Source organism: Notolepis coatsorum, assembly GCF_963971535.1.
Source record: "Notolepis coatsorum genome assembly, chromosome: 3".
In the NCBI taxonomy this organism is placed as follows: domain Eukaryota; kingdom Metazoa; phylum Chordata; class Actinopteri; order Aulopiformes; family Paralepididae; genus Notolepis; species Notolepis coatsorum.
The window spans coordinates 145,954,815-145,976,708 of record NC_140167.1 but is presented as its reverse complement, the minus strand read 5'-3'; the positions used below and the strand labels follow the sequence as shown (position 1 = coordinate 145,976,708).

At 46.6% G+C, this 21,894-nt stretch overlaps 1 protein-coding gene across 1 annotated transcript in view; it reads right to left on the bottom strand.

Annotated features, from left to right (window-relative positions):
• Nucleotides 1–673: 673 nt before the first annotated feature.
• The window catches only part of pgap1 (post-GPI attachment to proteins inositol deacylase 1), a 135,908-nt gene continuing 114,687 nt past the window's right edge, over nucleotides 674–21,894 (bottom strand). Inside the window, exons 21-26 of the mRNA XM_084310260.1 lie at nucleotides 9,987–10,217; nucleotides 4,610–4,745; nucleotides 4,386–4,436; nucleotides 4,083–4,294; nucleotides 2,677–2,781; nucleotides 674–1,193 (exon numbers count right to left, since the gene is read on the bottom strand). Of these exons, the coding sequence (XP_084166386.1) occupies nucleotides 1,055–1,193; nucleotides 2,677–2,781; nucleotides 4,083–4,294; nucleotides 4,386–4,436; nucleotides 4,610–4,745; nucleotides 9,987–10,217 (874 nt within the window). The 3' untranslated portion in view covers nucleotides 674–1,054. The remainder of the gene's footprint in view (nucleotides 1,194–2,676; nucleotides 2,782–4,082; nucleotides 4,295–4,385; nucleotides 4,437–4,609; nucleotides 4,746–9,986; nucleotides 10,218–21,894) is intronic.

The following is a 21,894-nucleotide window of genomic DNA, read 5'->3' as shown; positions in this document are numbered from 1 at the left end:
CTCTCGTCCACCTCTCTCAGTGGACGCAAGTATACTACCGGTATCTACAATACGGGTGACATAGGTATTAGGGCCGTCACTTTTCCCCCCAAATCAAGTTTGAACGAATGCAAAGTAAAAGATCCTCCTGCTTTTTTCCATAATCGCAAATCCCAAAACAGTTATTAACAGTCATCGGTTTGGATAGTTGTAATATTGCCTCTGGACAGAGAAAGACAGAGAGGCAGAGAGTGTGTGTGTGAGAAAGAGAGAGAAAGCGAGTGAACAAGAGAGAGAGTGAGCGGGAGAGACAGCGTGAGCGCTACTGGTACAATTACGAACGCACTTTTATTTTATTTTTGTCTATGGAATGCACTCATTTCTGGCGAAAGAAAGTCACGACTGATAAGAACGTTGCGCAGGCCCCCAGACCTCAATTCCCGCCTCTGCTGTGCTCTGCAGTCATCCGAGCAGAGAGGCAGAGACCCCTGAATATTGATTAATTACTATTGATTTTGATCGATCACATCAGTACAGTTCGATCAGTTAACATTTCACCATGTTCGATTAGATAAGTTTGATAGCCGGGGGGGGGGGGGGGGGGGGGGGAGTGACAGCCATAATAGGTTTAACATCAGGAGAACTCTTCTTCGTGTTGCTGAAAACGAGTCATGAAAAGCATTATCGGCAACAACACATTGAATACCCTGTTAAAATGCTCTAGTATCAGCAGCTTCATTTGGAGTGCTCGATCCCTGAAGGCAGAGCTATAGATATACAGAGTAAGGCAAACTCGGTTTCAGATTCATAAAATGGGAGCCATGTTCGCACCAAATGTTCCATTGCATCCTCACGTGGTTAAGACTGTAAAATCATAGTGGAATCGCCATGGAGCCTTTGGTACCAACATGAGCGGGCGGTTCGCCCAAACTGTGTACGTCTACGGCTCTGCTCCATGGCAGCTGGACATGGCCCTGGAGCTGAATCTGGATCCCAGACCAGGGCCAACTCCATCCAGCTCGATGTGTACTCTATGTTACAGAGTAGGCCGGAGATTACCAACAGCAAGGTACCGTCAGAGGAAACTGGAAAAGGCCAGAGGGACGAGGGCCACAGACAGGAAGTAGGTGACTCTGTAGAGGTGGAGTGGAGAGAAGGTCACCATGGCGATGGACAGGGGCAGAGGGAGGCGGGAGGCCAGAGGCAGGAGTTTACTGAAACAAACACAAAAAAATACTATGTTTTTCAAAAATTATTCTGTGCCATTAGAAAACATTTCTCCCCTAATGTTATTTAGCAGGTTGCATTTTGGACTTAGCACTGGCCTAGACTACTGTAATTGGTTTGATTTGAGAAATACAAACAACCCAGAAGCCCCTATTACGCAACGGTGATGGGCTCTGCCAGACATCACTCCTGCACTGACACAGTGCCAACATAGTGGAGACAGGTCTGGTCTCTCCTGCGCTGACACAGTGCTAACATAGTGTGGAGACAGGTCTGGTCTCTCCTGCGCTGACACAGTGCTAACATAGTGTGGCGAGAGGTCTGGTCTCTCCTGCGCTGGAACAGTGCCAACATAGTGTGGCGAGAGGTCTGGTCTCTCCTGCGCTGACACAGTGCTAACATAGTGTGGCGAGAGGTCTGGTCTCTCCTGCGCTGACACAGTGCTAACATAGTGTGGCGAGAGGTCTGGTCTCTCCTGCGCTGGAACAGTGCCAACATAGTGTGGCGAGAGGTCTGGTCTCTCCTGCGCTGACACAGTGCTAACATAGTGTGGCGAGAGGTCTGGTCTCTCCTGCGCTGGAACAGTGCCAACATAGTGTGGCGAGAGGTCTGGTCTCTCCTGCGCTGACACAGTGCTAACATAGTGTGGCGAGAGGTCTGGCAATGCAAGACTAGTTGCTAGGTAACACCATGGTTGTTTCAGTTGAACATCTGGTCTGCAACATTTCAAATAAAAACTGCTAGCAATTAGCTAATGTAACACTAAAATGAAGTCCTGAATTTCTCTATATTAGCAACTGTTTAAAATAGTGTTAGCACCTTACTGCAGGGGTAGGTTGTTCTCTTCTATATTTATAACTGTTTAAATTAGTTTTAAGTTGTTCTCTTCTATAGTAAGTAAGGGATAATGTATAGCTATGAGGTCATTGCGCCTCTGTGTTCCAGAACGCAGTGTCGGTCAATTATTTTGCGACAATGACCGAGTATAGCTATACATTATCCCGCTTATTACAGGGCTAACTTACTAACAATATACGTAATTAATTTTACACCATCGACAAGACGAGATCAACAGTTGTTCTGTTGTTCCTCTGTCATCGCCGGCAGGTGTGTGGACTTGATTGCACCTGATGTAGTGCAGCTGTGTGCATAATGGTAAAGCTTAGCTTTCGTGACTGCAATCAAAATGCTTGATTGTGATTGGTCAATAGCGCTCTGTTGCACCTAACAGCGGTCATTATTGTGCGTTGCCCGTAGCAGCGGTGAATTATCGATAAATAATTGGCCGCTGCTACGGGCAACCGAGCGCTATTGACCAATCACAATCAAGCATTTTGGCGATGTAATAAATATATATATATTTTTTTTATAATAAAGCACTGAAAAGGTCTCGGTGTTGTTTATTGATACTCAGCCCTTCTGATCAGAAATGTATTACAGATGTGTGTGTGTGTCTGTATGCTTAGTTACCTGTTGCTGAGTGTCAGAGTGTTACAGTTAATGATCAGCATGTATGTGATAAGTAGAGGCACAGTGTGTGGCCAGCAAGGGTCAGGATCCAACTGTGTGGAATATCTGGAAAGAGAGGCATAATACACAGCAGGTCGAACACATGTAGGTAGAATTATACACAAGATTAAAATATTAGAGGTTCAACATGGTTTAAGGACACAAAGAGCATTGGGCCCGCCACACAGTTCTACTGTACCTATTGACCTATCTCAAACCCAGTCCTCTTTTCTTGATCCTCCAATCACAACTGTTGCTTTATTACAGCAGAAATGTAACAGTATCAGATCGATGAAGTTTACAGACAAATCCCAGATATCACACATATATGCACAGTACAGTACGTGTTTCAGGATTATGCAAAGTTAATATTTTTTATTACACCGTGTGTAATATGCTGACAGGAGTGCAAGGAAACTATCCCTCATACATGCTTTCATCTCCTCCCGCCTCGACTATTGCAACTCCCGCTCCCTCCATAAACTGCAGATGTTCCAAAACTCAGCCGCCCGCCTCCTCACTAACACCCGGTCCCGTGACCACATCACTCCTGTCCTCCACTCTCTCCACTGGCTCCCGATCAAGGAACGCATCAAATTCAAAACACTACTCCTCACCTTCAAAGCCCTCCATAGCCTGGCCCCCCGCTACCCGACTGACCTCCTTCTCCCTTACTGCCCCACCCGTTCCCTCCAGTCCTCCTCCACTGCTTCCCTCACTGTCCCGTCATCCAAGCTCAAAAACGTTGGTGATCGGGCCTTCTCACACACTGCACCTCGACTCTGGAACTCCCTCCCTCAGACCATCAGAGACTCCCCCACACTCTCCACCTTCAAATCCCACCTGTTCGCCCTAGCCTTCAACCTTCCCCAACCGTAACCCCCCCCCCCCTCTTGTGGCCTTATGTTTTCTGTGTATCAGGCTGTTTTCCCCGTGGTCTTATGTTCCTTTTGTTTTCTCTGTTTTCCCCACCTAATGTCAGCGACTTCGGGTTCCTGAGAAGCGCTTTACAAATACAATGTATTATTATTATTATTATAAAAGAAGGAAGGGTCATTGCGTCACTGTGTAGCGCGTGAAGACATTGGTGCCAAGTGTGCAAACTTTCAGACATCGAGTTCAATGGGATCAGCCATCTCCTCGTTTATGATGCAATTTAAAACAGGTTTATTACCTTGGATGTCAGAATCATCTGCACTTTATTGCAGTGTTACCTAGCTAATATATTGGTTGATGTAGATTTCCTCAGATAGTTTGTATATTTAGAACTGGCACCAAAGTCTGATGTGATGACCCTTCCCTTCTTTTCCAGTTTCCTAGCAGGAGTGCCCTGGCCAACACAGTCCACCCAGCGGCTGTTTGAATACCTCAGGTTGCGCATCCAGTGGAGGAGCGAAGGAGCGCTGAGCAGCACCGGCAGGGTGAAGAGAGTCGACAGGCTGAGGTGGACCTGCAGGTCGTCTCTCACCTCCTGCAGCGCGCAGTCCGACAGCAAGGGGGCGCCGTTACATTCTTTAAGTTTGCTCGGGGCCTCGCCATCCACCGTGCCATTCTCTGTCTCTTTGTGCTTCTGAGGTGCCTGAAAGGAGTGCAGTTTGCATGTTCTAATTCCCCCCCAAAAAAAGGGATTAAACTGAAATATTGCATCCGATACTGAGCCGTTTACTTACCAGATTCAGCATGTGACTTAGTGACCTCTCTGTCATCTGCAGCCGCAGCACCTGGGCGTGCAGTGTTGCACACAGACAGAGCAGGGTATAGTTAAAACACAGTATAAAACATGTAGACTACACAAAGCTATTGTATTCCCACTCTCTCCTTGCTCACAACATTGATTTAACCCGGAGATATGACCGGGGCAAGGCCTTTGAGTCAAAATTGCAGTCAGACTCACCCGGTAAAGGTGGAGCAAAAAGGCTATAACAACTGACAAGGCTCCACAGGACACGCCTCCTAGTACGGAAAGAGACACGACGACGGCAAGCTGGGTCCGGAGATGCAGGGTGCCACAGTCTCTAGAAACAGATGGTCTGGAGGGGGGGGGGGGGGGGGGGGGGGGGGCAAACGCAAAAAAAGTCAACGACAAGTCAGACTGGTCTGTCTGAAAGGGACGGTTATGGTTTTACTTTTACAATGTTCAATGTAGGGCTGGGCGATATGGCCAAAAATGATATCGCGATAACAATATCATATCACTCGATATTCGATATTATCAATATTGTTATAAGTATATATAAAAATTAGATGCATGTTTATTTTGCAGCAATTCTTTGTCGTTGCCGCCATCTTTACATTTACATCTTTAGTGTTACATCCCCTCACACTCCAGTTCTCAGGCTGCAGCTGGCTCAGGCAGACAAGTCTGTCCACTGTCTCTGGTTTTAAAACGAAAGGTTATGACTATAACCTAGTTATACGAGTACTGGCTGAGCGTCTCGCTCTTCGCCATACTGAGATATATCCTTATCTCCAGTACCTACTGTACTTCATTAATGAAAACAATGCACCCATGCACTTGACCAGGCCCCGCCCCTGTGTCCCCCTATAAGACACCGGACATGGTCATACTCGCCCTTCCTCGGGAAAAAGTTTCCATCATAGAAAACCCAACCAAGGGACCTCAGGGCGCGCTAAGAGCGAGACGCTCAGCCAGTACTCGTATAACTAGGTTATAGTCATAACCTTTCGTTATATAGCCTACTGGCCTCGCGTCTCGCTCTTCGCCATGAGATATGGGGCAGAGCAGACACGTGGCCCGACAAATGTACCCCCTGAGGACCCGCAAGCCCTACCACCAGGGGGGAGGGGAGTCCCGTCCGCGTGTATGCTTTACCCAACGCAGTTATGTTTCCGGGTGCAAGTTTTGCGCTCTGATTGGCCAGGTCATGTGACATGTGCGCCAATCGTGGGACAGCAAGTTCTGCGCCTATTTCCGGGTCTAACAGCCTGCAAACTACCTGGCGTTCTATCGCCATGCTCTAAGACAAACGCTAACCTTAACCAACTTCGAAAGAGTGCCTAAGCTTAACCGTCGAAAGAAGGGCAGGCGTTCTATCGCCATGCTCTAAGACAAACGCTAACCTTAACCAACTTCGAAAGAGTGCCTAAGCTTAACCGTCGAAAGAAGGGCAGGCGTTCTATCGCCATGCTCTAAGACAAACGCTAACCTTAACCAACTTCGAAAGAGTGCCTAAGCTTAACCGTCAAAAGAAGGGCAGGCGTTCTATCGCCATGCTCTAAGACAAACGCTAACCTTAACCAACTTCGAAAGAGTGCCTAAGCTTAACCGTCGAAAGAAGGGCAGGCGTTCTATCGCCATGCTCTAAGACAAACTCTAACCTTAACCAACTTCGAAAGAGTGCCTAAGCTTAACCGTCGAAAGAAGGTCAGGCGTTCTATCGCCATGCTCTAAGACAAACGCTAACCTTAACCAACTTCGAAAGAGTGCCTAAGCTTAACCGTCGAAAGAAGGGCAGGCGTTCTATCGCCATGCTCTAAGACAAACGCTAACCTTAACCAACTTCGAAAGAGTGCCTAAGCTTAACCGTCGAAAGAAGGTCAGGCGTTCTATCGCCATGCTCTAAGACAAACGCTAACCTTAACCAACTTCGAAAGAGCGTCTAAGCTTAACCAGTGTAGACACTTGCGGTCCCACGATTGGGTGTACATGTCACATGACCAGAAATGACCTGGCAAATCAGAGACACGGAAACACAACTGCGTTGGGTAAAGCATTCACGCGTCCCGTCCACCCGCCCTTCCTAGTGAAGAGGGGGCGGCAGTCAACTCCACCAAAGTGCGAAAAAAGAGGGAACTAGAGACCCCTAAAAATGCACAGCACAGGCGGGACCACGTGTGACACATCACCCCGTGGCACACACCCCAGCTAACCCACCGAAAGGCGGGACGCAGGGGAGGTCCCAGACCTCAGAACCGCCTGGGAGACAGAACCCCCAGTCATGTCCATGAGGTAAAACAGGACCGGGGGGGGGGACAAGGAGGCCGCAGCACAGATGTCCTCCACCGAGGCCCCCCCTAACAAGGCGGCAGAGGCCGCCAATCCACGAGTGGAGTGCGCCCTGACACCCCCAGGGGGGGCCAGTCCAGCCAACGTGTAGCAAAGGGCAATGCCCTCGCACAACTAATGTGACAGGCGCTGTTTGGACAGTGCCTTACCCGCGCGAGAGCCACCATAACAAACAAAGAGCTGATTGGTAGCCCTGAAGTCCTGAGTCCGACTGAGGTAAACCCCCAAAGCCTGGACGGGACACGACAGGTGAAGGCTTGCCTCTAACTCACCAGCGTGAAGAGGCAGATGAAACGCCTGAACCACAATATCCCTGGAGCGAAAAAAGCTCCGGATATTTTTTGGCACGAAGACTGGATTAGGCCTCAGAGTCGCACCGCTATTTACACGAATAGACAAGCACTCAGGCCGCACCGAGAGAGCACACAGGTCACAGAGCACACAGGTCTTCTACGCTCGGTTTGGTGTAGACAGTGGCGCTGCCGGCTCTCCGGCTAGTGACGTCACTGGCGCGCCGGCTGTTGTGGAGGGGGGGGGCAACCGCGGGGGGGCGGGGACGCTCTCTCGTTGTCGGAACACAGTGTGAGAAGAGCATTTATGCAGGTGAACACCAGGAAGGCTGCTGGCCCAGATGGCATAACAGGACGCATACTCAAGTCCTGTGCCAACCAGCTGGCCCCAGTGTTCACCGCCATATTTAACCAATCCCTGGCGGAGTCAGTGGTCCCTGCCTGCTTCAAGATGTCTACCATCATCCCTGTACCGAAGAAACCCTCCCCAACATGTCCAAATGACTACAGACCGGTGGCACTCACCTCTGTGGTCATGAAATGTTTCGAGAGGCTGGTCAAGGACCACATTTGTGCCTCCCTCCCCAGTGATATGGACCCTATGCAATTTGCATATAGGACAAATAGGTCCACCGACGACGCGGTCTCCCAGGTACTGCACAGCACCCTCTCGCACCTTGACCGTCAGAAGGGGGGCTATGTGAGACTGTTGTTCATTGACTACAGCTCAGCGTTCAACACCATAGTCCCCACCAGACTGGTGGACAAGCTGATCGAGCTAGGTCTGAGCTCCGCCCTGAGCGCCTGGGTACTGGACTTTGAGCGAAAGACCACAGGCGGTCAGGGTGGGGGGTCAGACCTCCAACACCATCACCCTGAGCATCGGGTCCCCCCAGGGCTGTGTTCTGAGCCCCCTGCTGTACTCACTCTACACACACGACTGTGTGGCCAAGTTCAGCTCCAACTCCATAGTGAAGTTCGCGGATGACACGGTGGTGGTGGGGCTGATCTCGGACAACGACGAGAAGGCCTACCGGGAGGAGGTTGAGGTACTGGAACGCTGGTGCCAGGACAACAGCCTGCTCCTGAACATTGGTAAAACCAAGGAGCTGATCGTGGATTATAGGAGAGGACAGCAGGAGACGCACACACCACTGATGATTAACGGGGCTACCGTGGACAGGGTGAGCAGCTTTAAGTACCTGGGGGTCCACATCTCAGAGGACCTGACATGGTCAACACACATAGACACAGTAGTAAAGAAGGCGAAACAGCGCCTCTACCACCTGAGACAGTTAAGGAAGTTCAGAGTATCGGGGAAGATACTCCAGTCCTTCTACTCAGGAGCTGTAGAGAGCATCCTGACCGGAAACATCACTGCCTGGTATGGAAACAGCACGGCACAGGACAAGAAGGCCCTACAGAGAGTGGTGCGCTCAGCCGAGCGTACCACGGGTATTGCACTACCCCCCCTGCAGGTTCTATACAACAAGAGGTGCAAATCCAGAGCCTGTAGAATAATGAAAGACCCTCACCACCCCAATAACAGCCTGTTTCAGCTGGTGAGGTCAGGCAGACGCCTGCGAACCCCAGCTACTAGGACAGAGCGGCTTAGGCTCAGCTTCTTCCCCCAGGCCATCAGAGCCATGAACAATGAACATTGAGTGCTCAGAACATTGAACTATCCACACACAAGCACACATGAACACACACACGACACGCACACTGTGCACGCTCACACACGAGCAGCCACTTAACACTTTAACATGAGCGGGCACACACTCATGTCGCACACACGCACACTTATGGCCAAAGGAAAGGACACTTTAAATTAGAATAACAGGAACAGTGTATTGCACTACCAAAGCTAACTAGCATGTCCCATATGCTGTGTAAATAACTATGTACAGATACCGAGATGTCACTCCATGTTACCCGTTACCTGTTTACTGCACAATGTTGTTTTTTCATTTTTTGATTCTATTATATGTACCACTGTATTGCACATCGTTGCGGGCAAGACCACCCGCATTTCATTGTATACCTGTATGCCGTGACAATTAAAACTCTTGACTTGACTTGACTTGACACAGCTCACCCACGCGCTTAGCGGAGGTGATGGCCGGCAGGAATGCAGTCTTGAAGACAGCTGTTCCAAAGACGCCTGCTCAAGAGGCTCAAACGGGGCCTCAGACAACCGGCCGAGGACCAGTTGGAGGTCCCAACTCGGAGACAGAGAACGTTCAACCGGCTTAAGACGCCGAGCACCAAGCAGGAAACGCTTCACAAGAGGGTGGCTGAACAACGTAATGCCCTCAAACCCCACATGACAAGAGGATATAGCCGCGGCATATACCCTCACCGTCGAAGCCAACAGTTTACCCAAAATAGACTGAAGGAAGGAAAGGAAACCGGGTCCAAGCCCCCCACTCTACACCACTCTTGGAAATACGCCACCTACCCGCGTAAGCCGGGGTAGAGGACGGAGCACGCGCGTGCCGGATAGCGTTAACCACAGAATAGCCAAGACTCATCCCCACCAGATTCACACTGACAGCAGCCAAGCCTAGAGGCTGCCCCAGAACAGGAAGGCAGAACAGAGTTCCGCGTGCCTGAGAGAGGGCCCGCGATGACCACGGAACAGGCCACGGCGGGGCCACACAGAGCTGAATCAGGGCCGGGGACCAAACAGCTGAGCCACGGCCCGGCATGACCAGGACCATTTATATCGATTATTAAAATATATTGCGATAATTATTGTTATCGTTATATCGCCCAGCCCTAGTTCAATGTTACTTCAATGTTTACGGGCATTACAAACAAAACCTTTACAGAAATACAATGCAGTTACATTTCAACTCTAGCCGTCAGTCCCATGAAATTGAGAGTAAGAAATCCCTCTGTGGCTTTCAGTGATGACCCTTTCCTTCTACTGTATTGACTGACAAACTCACCTGTGCAGCGGAGCCAGTATCAGGGAGACCAGGCGCAGTACGAGCCGGAGCGACACGCTGCCCCAAAACGCTACCGCTGCCCCCAACACATACAGCAGGGGGGACAGGAGGCGGGGCCATTCCTCCACCGGAGACACGGCATCGCGAGAGCTCCCGTCAGGAGAGGTGGGGGGGGGAACGTCCGCGGCGGGGAGATGGAGAATGCACCAGGCCTCCTGGAACCAGCTACACCTGAGAAGCGGGAGGGTGTAAGTGAGCGATACTGTAGGGCACAGGCCTACATGTCTACCCACCACTAAGTTGATGGGTCTTTCACACTTACTCGTATGGTGCGGTTTGTTTGAGGATGTGAGAACTTTGATGTGGATATAGGGGTGAGGGATCAATACAGCGATATATTGAGATACTTTGCAGGCCAGTATTATATATCCTGAATTTCCCCAAGGGGATCAATAAAAGGAATATCTCATCTTATATCCATACACTTAAGTATCGATATTTAATAATAAAAACTATTTGTTTAACAATCCTTTTGCTGCAATAAAGATTATTGGAGTGAGGTGCACAGGTTGAAAAGGTTATCTTATTGGATGAAACAGATGTTGTATATATTTTTTTATTGCAGATGTTGAACGTTTTCCATTGGGGACATAAGTAATGTGGATACAAAGTACCCTGGTGCTCCTGTACGAGGCGGTGTGTAACTAGGGCGTTTTTTCACATTAGGAACGGTTGCCTCCGTTCCGTTCCCGAGAACGATAGTCCCCCCTCCCCACTGACCAGCTTTCACACTACCAATCTTGTTTCGTTCCCGAGCACACTTGAGGGAGCGACACTCCGATGTTGGTAAAGCTGGTACTGCCACAGACACGCTATAGCTGGCGCTTCAACCCTTCTTTGTTCTCGGAGAAAGCATTTATGGAAACAAATGATACCGGTGATGTCTCCGACGCTACATTGTGGGAGTCTGTTAAGGTGGTATTGAGAGGGCACATTATAGCTTATGAATATGAAGCCTCTGAAAAGAGAGAAAGACGTAAGCCCTTGGCTGAAATTTAAACAGCTTCCCTCGTTGGAGCAGGTTTACAGACTCTCACAATCCCAAACAGACCTAAATAATATAAAAGATTTTAAGTATGAATACAACTCTATTCTGGGCAAGCAGGTTAGCACCCTCCTCCTTAGAGGGTTTTCTCACTAGGCATCGGGGTCGAAACCGAGCATGATTGCCTCAAAAGTAGTGTAATGAGAATGCTCCGTTCCGTCGCTGGTGACGCCGATTCACTCCATGCCGGGACCACTTGAAAATGTGGTTTTGGGAGAGAATCAGCGTCCCCGGCGACGGAACGATCGCAAATGTGCAATCAACTGTACCAAAACACGGCAGAGGCTTGCTGTAACAAGTGGTTCTGTTGGTGCTAACCTGCTTGCCCAGAATAGAGTTGTATTCATACTTCAATTTTTAAATATTATTTAGGTCCGTTTGGGATTGTAGTCTGTAAAACCTGCTCCGACGAGGGAAGCTGTGTTTCAATTCAGCCGAGCGCTTAGGTCTCTCTCTCTCTCAGTCAAGAGAGCACTCGCAGGGGCGCTCCAGCACCACATAGCGCGCTGAGTCGCGAAGCGGTCGTCCCGGGTTCGTTTCCCACAACCGGTGACCATATGCCGCATGTCTTCCCTTCTTCTCCTCTCGTTTCTCCCCCTCTCCTCTGTCGGCCCTGCGTGGGCAAAAAAAATCTGTCGATCCTGCGCAACCAGGAAAAAGCTAATAAAGATAATAAATACAATGAAAAAGAGAGAGCACTCGCAAATATCACTGTCAACCTGCTGCAAATATCATTGCGCAAGTTCCCACGCCCGCGCCCGTATATCCGTGCAATAATATTCCCAATGCATTGTCCCATGGGATTATGCCCCCCGCGGCAAAATTTATTGAGGGGCGGATTTGCGGTGATGGAGAAATATTGCCAAGTAGTTTTCACATACAAGGAATTTGCTTTGGTCGTTTTCGGTGCGACATTAGCGGACAGACATTATCAGACAGATGATCCAATAAAGAGGTGGAGTAAAATAAAATGAAATATGAACTGTGTGTGTCTGTGAGAGGGAGAGCAAGAGAGACAGACACAGACAGACATCAGGGTGCAGGGAGCGCTTGATTGATTGAAAATTGTATTAACAGATTGCAGAATGGGTACAATACAGTACAGCTCAATACACACAATTGTTAAGGGGATGCAGACCAGAGAAAGACTTTCGTCTCGTTTACATCAGGGTCCCCCATTTTCAATTTGTATATGACATACAGATAGACAGTACTGCTACATCTATACATTTATGACATAACAGATTTACAAATACAGTACTGTTTGTGATACAAAAAGAGTTTAAAAAAAAAGAGAGTATATACATTTAACGAAGAAACTGTACATTGGACGGGGTGGGGGGGGGGGGGTTGGGTAGGTGGGGTGGGGAACTGTACATTGGAGGTGGTTGGGTGGGTGGGGTGGGGATGGGTAGGCGGGGTGGGGGTAACTATACATTGGGTTATCGACGAAACCTTACTTGATTCCAAGAAGAGGGTCTTGTGTATTACTGGGTTAGGACATTTACTGTACATTGGAGGGGGTTGAGTTAGGACATTTACAGGGGCCAGTTTCGAATTGCAGTCTCCCGTAGGTGCTCCTTGAGTGGTTTTAAAAGTGGGTAGTGATTCACATTCCTTTACAGCTGTGGGTAGGGCGTTCCACATTGATGTGGCATAACTGCGAAACGTGTTTAGTCCCTTGTTTGAGCCGAATCTGGGTTTAACATGATTTGTGGAGCTCCCTCCGGTGTTGTGGTCGTGGTATTCACTGACCTTTGGGAAGTATTTTTACTAGTGCTGTCAGGCGATTAAAAAAATGTATCTAATTAATTACAGGATTTGTAATTAATTAATCTAATTAATCGCATTTTAATCGCATAACCATTTTATGCCTGATATTCTATATTCTATAATCATATTTCAAATTGCATGTGTCCAGATGGCAGAATTCAGTACTGTATCTACAAAACCTTCTGTTTAATAATCTTCCATCTATTAATTTGCTTAGATTTTTCAGGTCTGGTCAATTTGAGCATGGTGTTATTCACAGTCAAAGATAAAAAAAATGTATTGATATTCTCATTTGGTTCATTACAATTGACTCAATTTTTTTTTTCATTCAATCAATCACCGTGCAGATTGATTGATTGAATGAAAATGTTATTAACAGATTGCAGAATGGGTACAATGCAGTACGGCTCAATACACACAATCTTTTTCCCCCTCCATTTTCCTCCGATTTTCTCCCATCCCAATGTTAGTCGTATGCCAATTCCCAGTCCCTTCCTGGTCGCTGCGCACTTACCCCCCACAGTCAGATCATCTGGGAGAGTGGAGGCTACCACGTGCTTCCTCCGACACACGTCCAGCCAATCACCGCTTCTTTTCACCTGGCAGCGCGGATTCTCATCGAGAGGGCGTAGCGTGTGGGAGGACCACACTATCCCCCTCAAGTCCTATCCGCGCTTAGCAGGCGCCCCGACCGAACTGTAGGAGTCGCTGTTTACAACGACCCGGACCCACCCCGCCAGCTTCTCCCACCCTCTAATACAGCCAATTGTATTAGTGCAGACGGCCAGCCAAGCTGGTGACAACCCCGGAGCTGTGAGCTGGATTCGAACAGGCGAATCCAGCTCACAGCTCCGGGGTTGGTGACGAACGCAATCTCCGCTCGGCCACCTAACCGCCCTCAATACACACAATTGTTAAGGGGATGCAGACCAGAGAAATACTTTAGTCTTGTTTACATCAGGGTCCCCCATTTTCAATTCATAATGAATTGTAAGTAAGGGTGCACCTTGCACCGTGCAATTCATTCTTTGTGGATCTAGCCCACAGTATTTCTGACACTGGGAATACATTCCTTGAGAATCATAGATGTCCCTAGAATCAGATACCAAGAACATGCAAATGGACCATATTAATGAATGATAAAAAAAAATAATAATAAATTAAAAAATATTGTAATTAATTTTGAGTTAATTTTCATAACGCGATAATTTGCTGTGTAATTAATTAATCTAATTAACGGGATAAACTGACAGCCCTTTTTACATGTACATGGGTACCTTAGTCATGTAGTGTATCTTGTAGACCAGGCCCATTGCAAGTTGCTGTACTCTGTCTACTCTAAAGGCGCTCCCATAGTCCAGCAGACTGTACACAGAGCAGACTCCGCGGAGGTCCGCGCGGACTCTTTGAGCCTTCATAGTCGAGCGGACCTCCGTGGACCAATTTCCTAGATGTCACGCGCCAGTTTACACAATTGTCCCCACGCTGTTCAACTTCTGTCATGTCGTCGTCATCCGATGTCAAAATAAAGAGTATGTTATCTCCGTTTCCAATATTTCGATAATAAAACGGGCAGTTTTACGCACTTGAATAACAGGTATATAGGCAGCAAGATGCAATGTACCGTATAGGCTTGAGGTGGACAGCTCGTGGTGCTGAAAAGACACGCATTGCATGAAATAAAAGCACCAGTTTTATTTCAAAATATTGGAAACGGAGATAACATTCTATGTTATCTCCGTTTCCAATATTTCGAAATAAAACTGGCAATTTTTCACACTTCATTTAGAAAAGCCATTCAAACATCTCTCTTGGCACGGGGCGAGTGGTCAGAGTAAAATGCAGATCGGCGTCACATTAAATGCAGTTCGATGTCAACCAAAACGCAGAGCAGCGTTTTGTGTGACACCAAGTCAGCGGCGCGGATGTCCGCGCGTCAGAAAATAGTAGCTTCGCACCTGTGGGTCTGCTGTCCGCTGAGATCAAAGCTCAAAGAGCCGCGCGGACCTCCGCGGAGTCTGCTCTGTGTACAGTCTGCTCGACTATGGGAGGGCCTTAAGGGGCCTTTCTCACTCAACATTAGAGTGTTCTCACTCAGACGGACACACCCCTTTTGGGTGCGAAGCGGCGCCATAGCTGTCAACACTCCCGTTTTTCCCGGGATTGTACTGTATTTCAACCTTCTTCACGCCCTGTTCACGGTATTGGCACGTTTATAAAAAAAAAATTATATATACTTTTTTTTTTTTAAACTATATATATATAATATACTATACTATAATAAATATATTGGGTCGCACCTAAATCGGCAGGGTCGGTCGGCAACCGGAAACAAACCATTATTTTTTTTAGGCCTAAGTGGTTGCCTAGTGGAGATTTAGGATTCACTGACTGTACACTGTAAGAAAAAAAGCTGCAAGAAAACTAAATGTCTGGCCACCTGCATTTCACTATGTATGTGACAAATAAACCTCTTGATTATTCTTGAGTTGTAGTATTAATATGTAGCCGACAGTGATTAAGGTATAAAGACACTATGGTAATACATTGATTGATTGCTAACTTTAACAGATTGCAGAATGGGTACAATACAGTATGGCGCAATACACAATTGTTAAGGGGATGCAGACCAAAGAAGGACTTCTTCCCCCATTTTCAATTCATAATAACATTTATGTATGAATTGTAAGATTTCAATAAATATGAACATGTTAATGCTACTACTACATAAACTGAATTTATACTGAATTTGTCTTACACTTAATGCAGGGATGTTCACAGCATTTCACTTTCAACCAGGTATCTGATTAATTTAATGTAGCAACTAGTTCACCCAGTCCTTGTTGGATTGATAAGTGGTTGCCTAGTGGAGATTTAGGATTCACTGACTGTACACTGTAAGAAAAAAAGCTGCAAGAAAACTAAATGTCTGGCATCTATGGTTTCCAAATAGGGGTGGACGGTATAAACGGTATAAACGGTATGAATTTGCTCTACGGTATGGATTTTGACTATACCGTGTAACCGGTAGGGCAGCTCTAAAATAGCAATGACGTCATGTAACCACAGCGCGACTATTTCAATCGCATTTGCCCCTAAAAATAGATCGAATTAGTCATAGATAATAGATATGTGCAAACTGGAAAAGGTTATTTAGGAGGCTTCGCGCAGTGGGCGCACTGGGCGTGTCAACACGCAATTGTCATTTCATAATAAACACATATCACTGCGGCGCACAGCAAGTTTCATTTTCAGTTCCTGGCATTTTTAACCAGTGGAGAAAGGTAAGAGATCTTACCTATCGTTTTTCTTATATGAATTATTCTACGTTAATAAAACATACCTGGTGATCAACTACAGTTTGCTGTAAACATTATGATATGTGTGTAGTGTTATGATAACGACGGGAGGACGGCTGCAGCAGTGGATTTGCGAAATAGCATGCAGCTGCAGAGCCGCAGAGCCAGTGGCTCTTTCAGGTCTGGTCACAGGCCCGCTCAACAGCGCCCCCCCACCAAACGGCTGAACGACCTGAAAGAGCCACTGGCTCTGCGGCTCTGCAGCTACATATGCTTCTAGCAAAATCCAGCCCCGCTGTTTGCAATGGGAGCAGCACGGAGTCTCGACTCGGGACTTATTTTATTTGGAATATAATGACTTTATACGCAAAAGTAGCCTAGTTTTAACACTTTGGTTGCCTAAGGTTAAATTAATGATATACCATAGATTGCCAGCGCTATTTGTCTATGGAGAAAGTCCCCTTCTTTGCAGGGCTATAACTTTTTAAATTCTATTGCTACATTGCCATTATTAGGGCCCATTCAAAGTCCTATATGTATTGTTCATTGTGTAGCAACGTTAAACTTTTTCATTCACATATTCATAGTAAAGTATGGTCTAATGTATAAGTATGTTTTCATCTCTTTCTGCAGCTTTCTCCAGAACGTGATATATAGCCCCAAATGCATTATATTGATGATGAAATACAGTTTGATGGCAATCAGCGCGATATAAAAAATTCCAACTAGACGTACTTCTAGAAGTTACTACACGTCATCTGATGTTGACCGGATGGGCGAGGGGGCGTTTATAATTCCGTGGGCAGCGTTATACCAATCATCTAATGTGGGTCAAATGTTGATAATATCAGTTATTATCGAAGACGGTAACGTTACACGCTGAAACTCACCCCAGTCTCCGCGCGCCGTTGGGCGATCATCGTTGAGTAGAAATTTTATCATTATGGGATATATTATTACCCGGTCCATCTCCAGCTTGTATAATGGTATAATGGTATATACGTCCAAATCATGTTGTTTATCGAGTTATTGGCAATCGATCGCTATGTAGTGTGACGAGCTAGAGTCACGGAACATGTACCGAGTGGCCGGAAGCAATACGGACGTCTAGCAAAACCTCTAGTGCGCTTCCTGTTAAGCGATTGCGCCGATCGGCCACCAGATGGCGCTCCTGAACCGCCAGAGAGCTCAGTGGGTCCTGCTGGTGGATCTCAGGCCAGCGGAGGGACATTATGAATCCGATCGCAGATTTTTGAAATATTGATATAAAGACGACGTACAGCGTCCCCCGGCAACTTTAGCATGGCCAGCAAAGACGTCTAAAGACGGCTCCCGGCAGTCAAAGTGTTAAGTTAAAATATTATAAATCTACATGCCTTGAGGATGTCATTCTTTATATAGCCTGCCTATCAGGCAAAAAAAATTATTCTAACGGAAACACTAATACCGTGATATATACCGTTACCGTCTATGCTTCAAATTATACCGTGATATAAATTTTAGACCATACTGTCCACCCCTATTTCCAAATACTGTCAAATTACAGTAAAATCAAATACATTTACAGATTACAACCTTTATTTAATGGTTAATATTTTGATAAAAGGTAATTTACTGTATTTTTATAGCATTTACACTTAAAGTAGGAAAACAAAAGTAATCTGTAAAATAATAGTGAATTTCCTTAATACAGGTTTTGACCAGCAGTTGGCAGCGACGAGGCAGCTCCATTGGGAGGGGGCGGGTCGAGGGGGGCGGGGCCGGGAGAAGGGGCGGGGCTAAAATGTGCATCTTTTTTCTCCTGCCAATGTTGACAGCTATGAGCGGCGCTGATTCGTACTTATGAATGCTTATGAAAACATTAAATAATATGTATAGGCTATAGGCCGTCGCTTTAGCCTATATTCTCAAATGGCTATCTGAGTCCTCGATATCCTCGCGGACGGACCAGTATACCTTTATATCATATCATATTCATATCATAGTTTACTCTATCAGCCTACCAGCATGTAATACGTTCTTTGTTAGAATTCAACTCGTTATTATTTTGCGCATAGATTGCAGAAATACGGGAACGTTTTGATTTAGGCTTTGACATTGTAAAACTAAATAAGTGAACTTCTGTAAGCAGAATACAAGTCATGATATCACCCACACGATATATACTCTGTGTCCAGAGCATGTATGCTTTTCATTCATTTAAGACACATTTATTGCAAGGGTTTTGTCTACACATACACTCAACAAATAACCTCAGTCTATTCTCGTTGCAATGCGTTTTTTATTCTTTCTTATAGGAAGGGTGAAGAACACTATATCGTGGGTGTTCATATGACTTGTATTCTGCTTACAGCTTCGGGGTTCCACTTATTACGTTTAACAATGGCAAAGCCTTTTAAATATAATCAAAACGTTCCCGTATTTCTGCAATATATGCGCAAAATAATAACAAGTTGAGTTACGCGGAGCGCAGTCAGTGCTTATTTCCTTGTTGTAATAATATATTCTACCACCGGCGTCAACTACGCATGGTCCGACCTGTGCTTAAATATACGCACAAAGTCAAGCACAAGTTCAAATTGATAAATCCCACACTTTGCTTAGAAATGATCGTACGCACGGGTTACGCACATATCTGTGCGTACGTCAGGTTGATAAATGAGGGCCCTGGTTTCTGGGATAGAAATGTCCGCCTTGTACATATATATTATCTGCTTCGAAGTGGTTATGCTTTGGCCCTCTTTCGAAGTGGGTTATGCTTAGAGTTATGGTTAGCATAACCACTTCGAAGTAGAGAATATATATGTACAAGGCGGAAGAGACCCTTCGGAGCTAAACCAATCAGAGAGGGTCTTCGCTGTACGCGGGCTAGCCAATCAGAGAGCGTCTTCACAAACTGTGGCTACGGAAGAAGATCATGCAGGGAGAACTATCGTTCTCAAGGACTAATGAGAAAACGCCCTTAAACTCAGACAGAAGCACTTGTTACAGCAAGCCTCTTCCGTGTTTTGGTACAGACACTTGAATCGTTCCGTGCCCGGGGACACCCGAATCGTTCCCAGATCACCTTTTCAAGTGGTCCCGGCCGCGTCTATTCGAAAGGCAACCGGTTCATGCTTCCGCGTTCGCGTTCCGATTGGCCACTGCTGTTTCTGGGCGCACCAATCGTGTGAAGGCAAGTTCTTTCGCCGGTTAAGCGTAGGCACTCTTTCGAAGTTGGTTAAGGTTAGAGTTTGTCTTAGAGCATGGCGATAGAACGCCAGCCCCGATTCCACACTCTAACCTTAACCAACTTCGAAAGAGTCGCCTAAGCTTAACCAGTGATAAACTAGGCGTTGCTGGTCGAGGCGGAAATGGGCGCGTCACGCGATTGGGCGCACATGTCACATGACCAGAAACGTCAGTGGCCAATCAGATTCACAAAACACATGAACCGGTTGCCTTTCGATTAGACGCGTCCCGGCCACAGAACGGTTATCGGTTCCCGGGAACGGAACGCAGCGTTCCCACTACACGACTTTTGGGGCAATCGTGCTCGAAAACGGCCCCGGGTCCCTAATGTGAAAGCATCCTAAGGGGCCTTTCTCACTCACCAATCGGGGGGTCGAATCAGCGCCCCCGGGGACGGGGGGAGGAGTGTTCTCACTCAGACGGACACACCCCTTTTGGGAGCGAACCGGCGCTGATTCGGAATACCCCCCACTGAACCTGGGACGCTTGAAATAGGTGGTCTCGGGTGCGGGCCAGTGGGAGCGGGGGGCATGACACACAACGTCGTTACTGTAATGCTTTTCATGCTTGCTTGAATTTTGGGCAGATAAAACCACACAGCAACAACTGGACAATACCCACAAAAACTATATTTATGGGCAATTTGAGAGTTCAGACCTCAACCAAAAACAAGCATGTGTAGCCTCACAGCTCAGTGGATGAAAACATGAAGCCACGTTACAACGCACAGCACTTCCCTGGCTCGCATTAGGCCTGGCAATTTTGTTTGCCATGCTATGTCTATACATTGGTTTCTTGTTCGAATGCATTTATTTCTATTAGACCAGTGGTGCCCAACCAGTCGGCCGTGGTCGACCAGTAGATCAATGACATGCAATATAATTGCCACGAGCGATGGGATGTTAGCTGCTGAACAGGCTAAGCTAACTAGCGTTAGCCGTTAGCTTAGCGTTTGCCACAATGCTATACCATTATACTGGCATATTCCATTCACGTTAGCATGTAAGCTAACAAAATCAGTGCAGATTAGACTAAACTCCGCTTTTGGTGTTCAATGGTGTTGATGTTAGTTTTGTTTCATCAACAAATGAGGCAGAACACACAGTGAATGTATCCGTTTTGTTTATTGCACGTTCTTTGCTGAAAAATAAGTGCTACAGTGGCTATACTAGCTAACGCTAGTTAGGCTAAGCTAACTAGCGTTAGCGGTTAGCTTAGCATTAGCCCTGGGAAACGCTCAAAAGCGCACTCTACAACACCATCCATTCGTGATAAAATGGGGTGGGTTATATTGACAAGGCTTGACAACAGAGGTTCAAATATAACTTCATATTTATTGGTTATTTGTTCATTTTATATCAGCATCCAATCTCCGCCGTCGTGTTAACACACTTCCTGTTTACATTTTCGAACGTGACATCATCACCTACGGCAAGCGTAAACGCTCAAAACGCAAACCGTAAACAGAACCCGGAGCGAACCAAGACTGAAGTGTGTACACAAACTAGAGGGGGGAGAGGGGGGGGGGGGGGGGGGGGAGTTCGCATCAGATCTCGGAACGGACTAGAACGGAATGGAATGGAACCGAATGGGTGAGTGAGAAAGGCCACTCAGTGTGTGTGTGTATGTGCATTCATGCCAGTTGGCTAAAAGGGGGCATGGCAATGTGAGTGGCCTATCACAAAAAGGTGGATAACTTCCAAATGGATTCACAGACTTGCACTTTGTGGAAAGGTTGGTCATGACCTAAAAGACAGCTGATTCACTGTTCATGCCAATTGGCAAAAAGGGGGAGTGTCAGTTGGAGTGGCCTATAATTTCTAAATGGATTCACGAAACATGGCTAAACTTTGTGGAAGCTTGATTATGGGACAAGGGCACAAAGACACACACACACACATATGCGGCCATAACTATAGGAAATTTGTGCTTGTTGTTAATAAATTATTTTACAATTGAATGGTTTAGTGTGTCCCCCATCCCCAACAGCATTAACCTAGAAAAGTGGTAATTTTTTTTTTACTTGAACTTGAGGACTGCATACTTTTTTGAAAAGCGTATCTTTATACTTATAGCACATGCATAAGCATGTGATATAAGGGATGAACATAGGGATGATTGAGTTGTACTTTTTTTTGTGTACTCACGTTTTTCTGTAGTTGCAATATCCCAAATAATTCCATCCCAAAAAATTGGTGTAAACTGGAAATTTCATAGAAATCCGTTCAGAAATGGCGGATTTAGAGCGATTTTGGTCAACTGTGTACAAAAAATAAAGTTCTCCAGTAATCCATTTCCTCATCGACGGCGATGCATTCCTTGTATTTTTCACTTCCTGTTTTCGCTTGTAGATTTTCACCTAGATCCCTGATTCCACAACCCCATGTGGGGTATCATTGGAAAGCTACACTCATTGGCTACAACCCTGTCCAATAATTCTCGCAATCGGCGAATGATTGACAGTTCCAGAGCCTCGGGAGTGGTAATCTGATTATTGTGT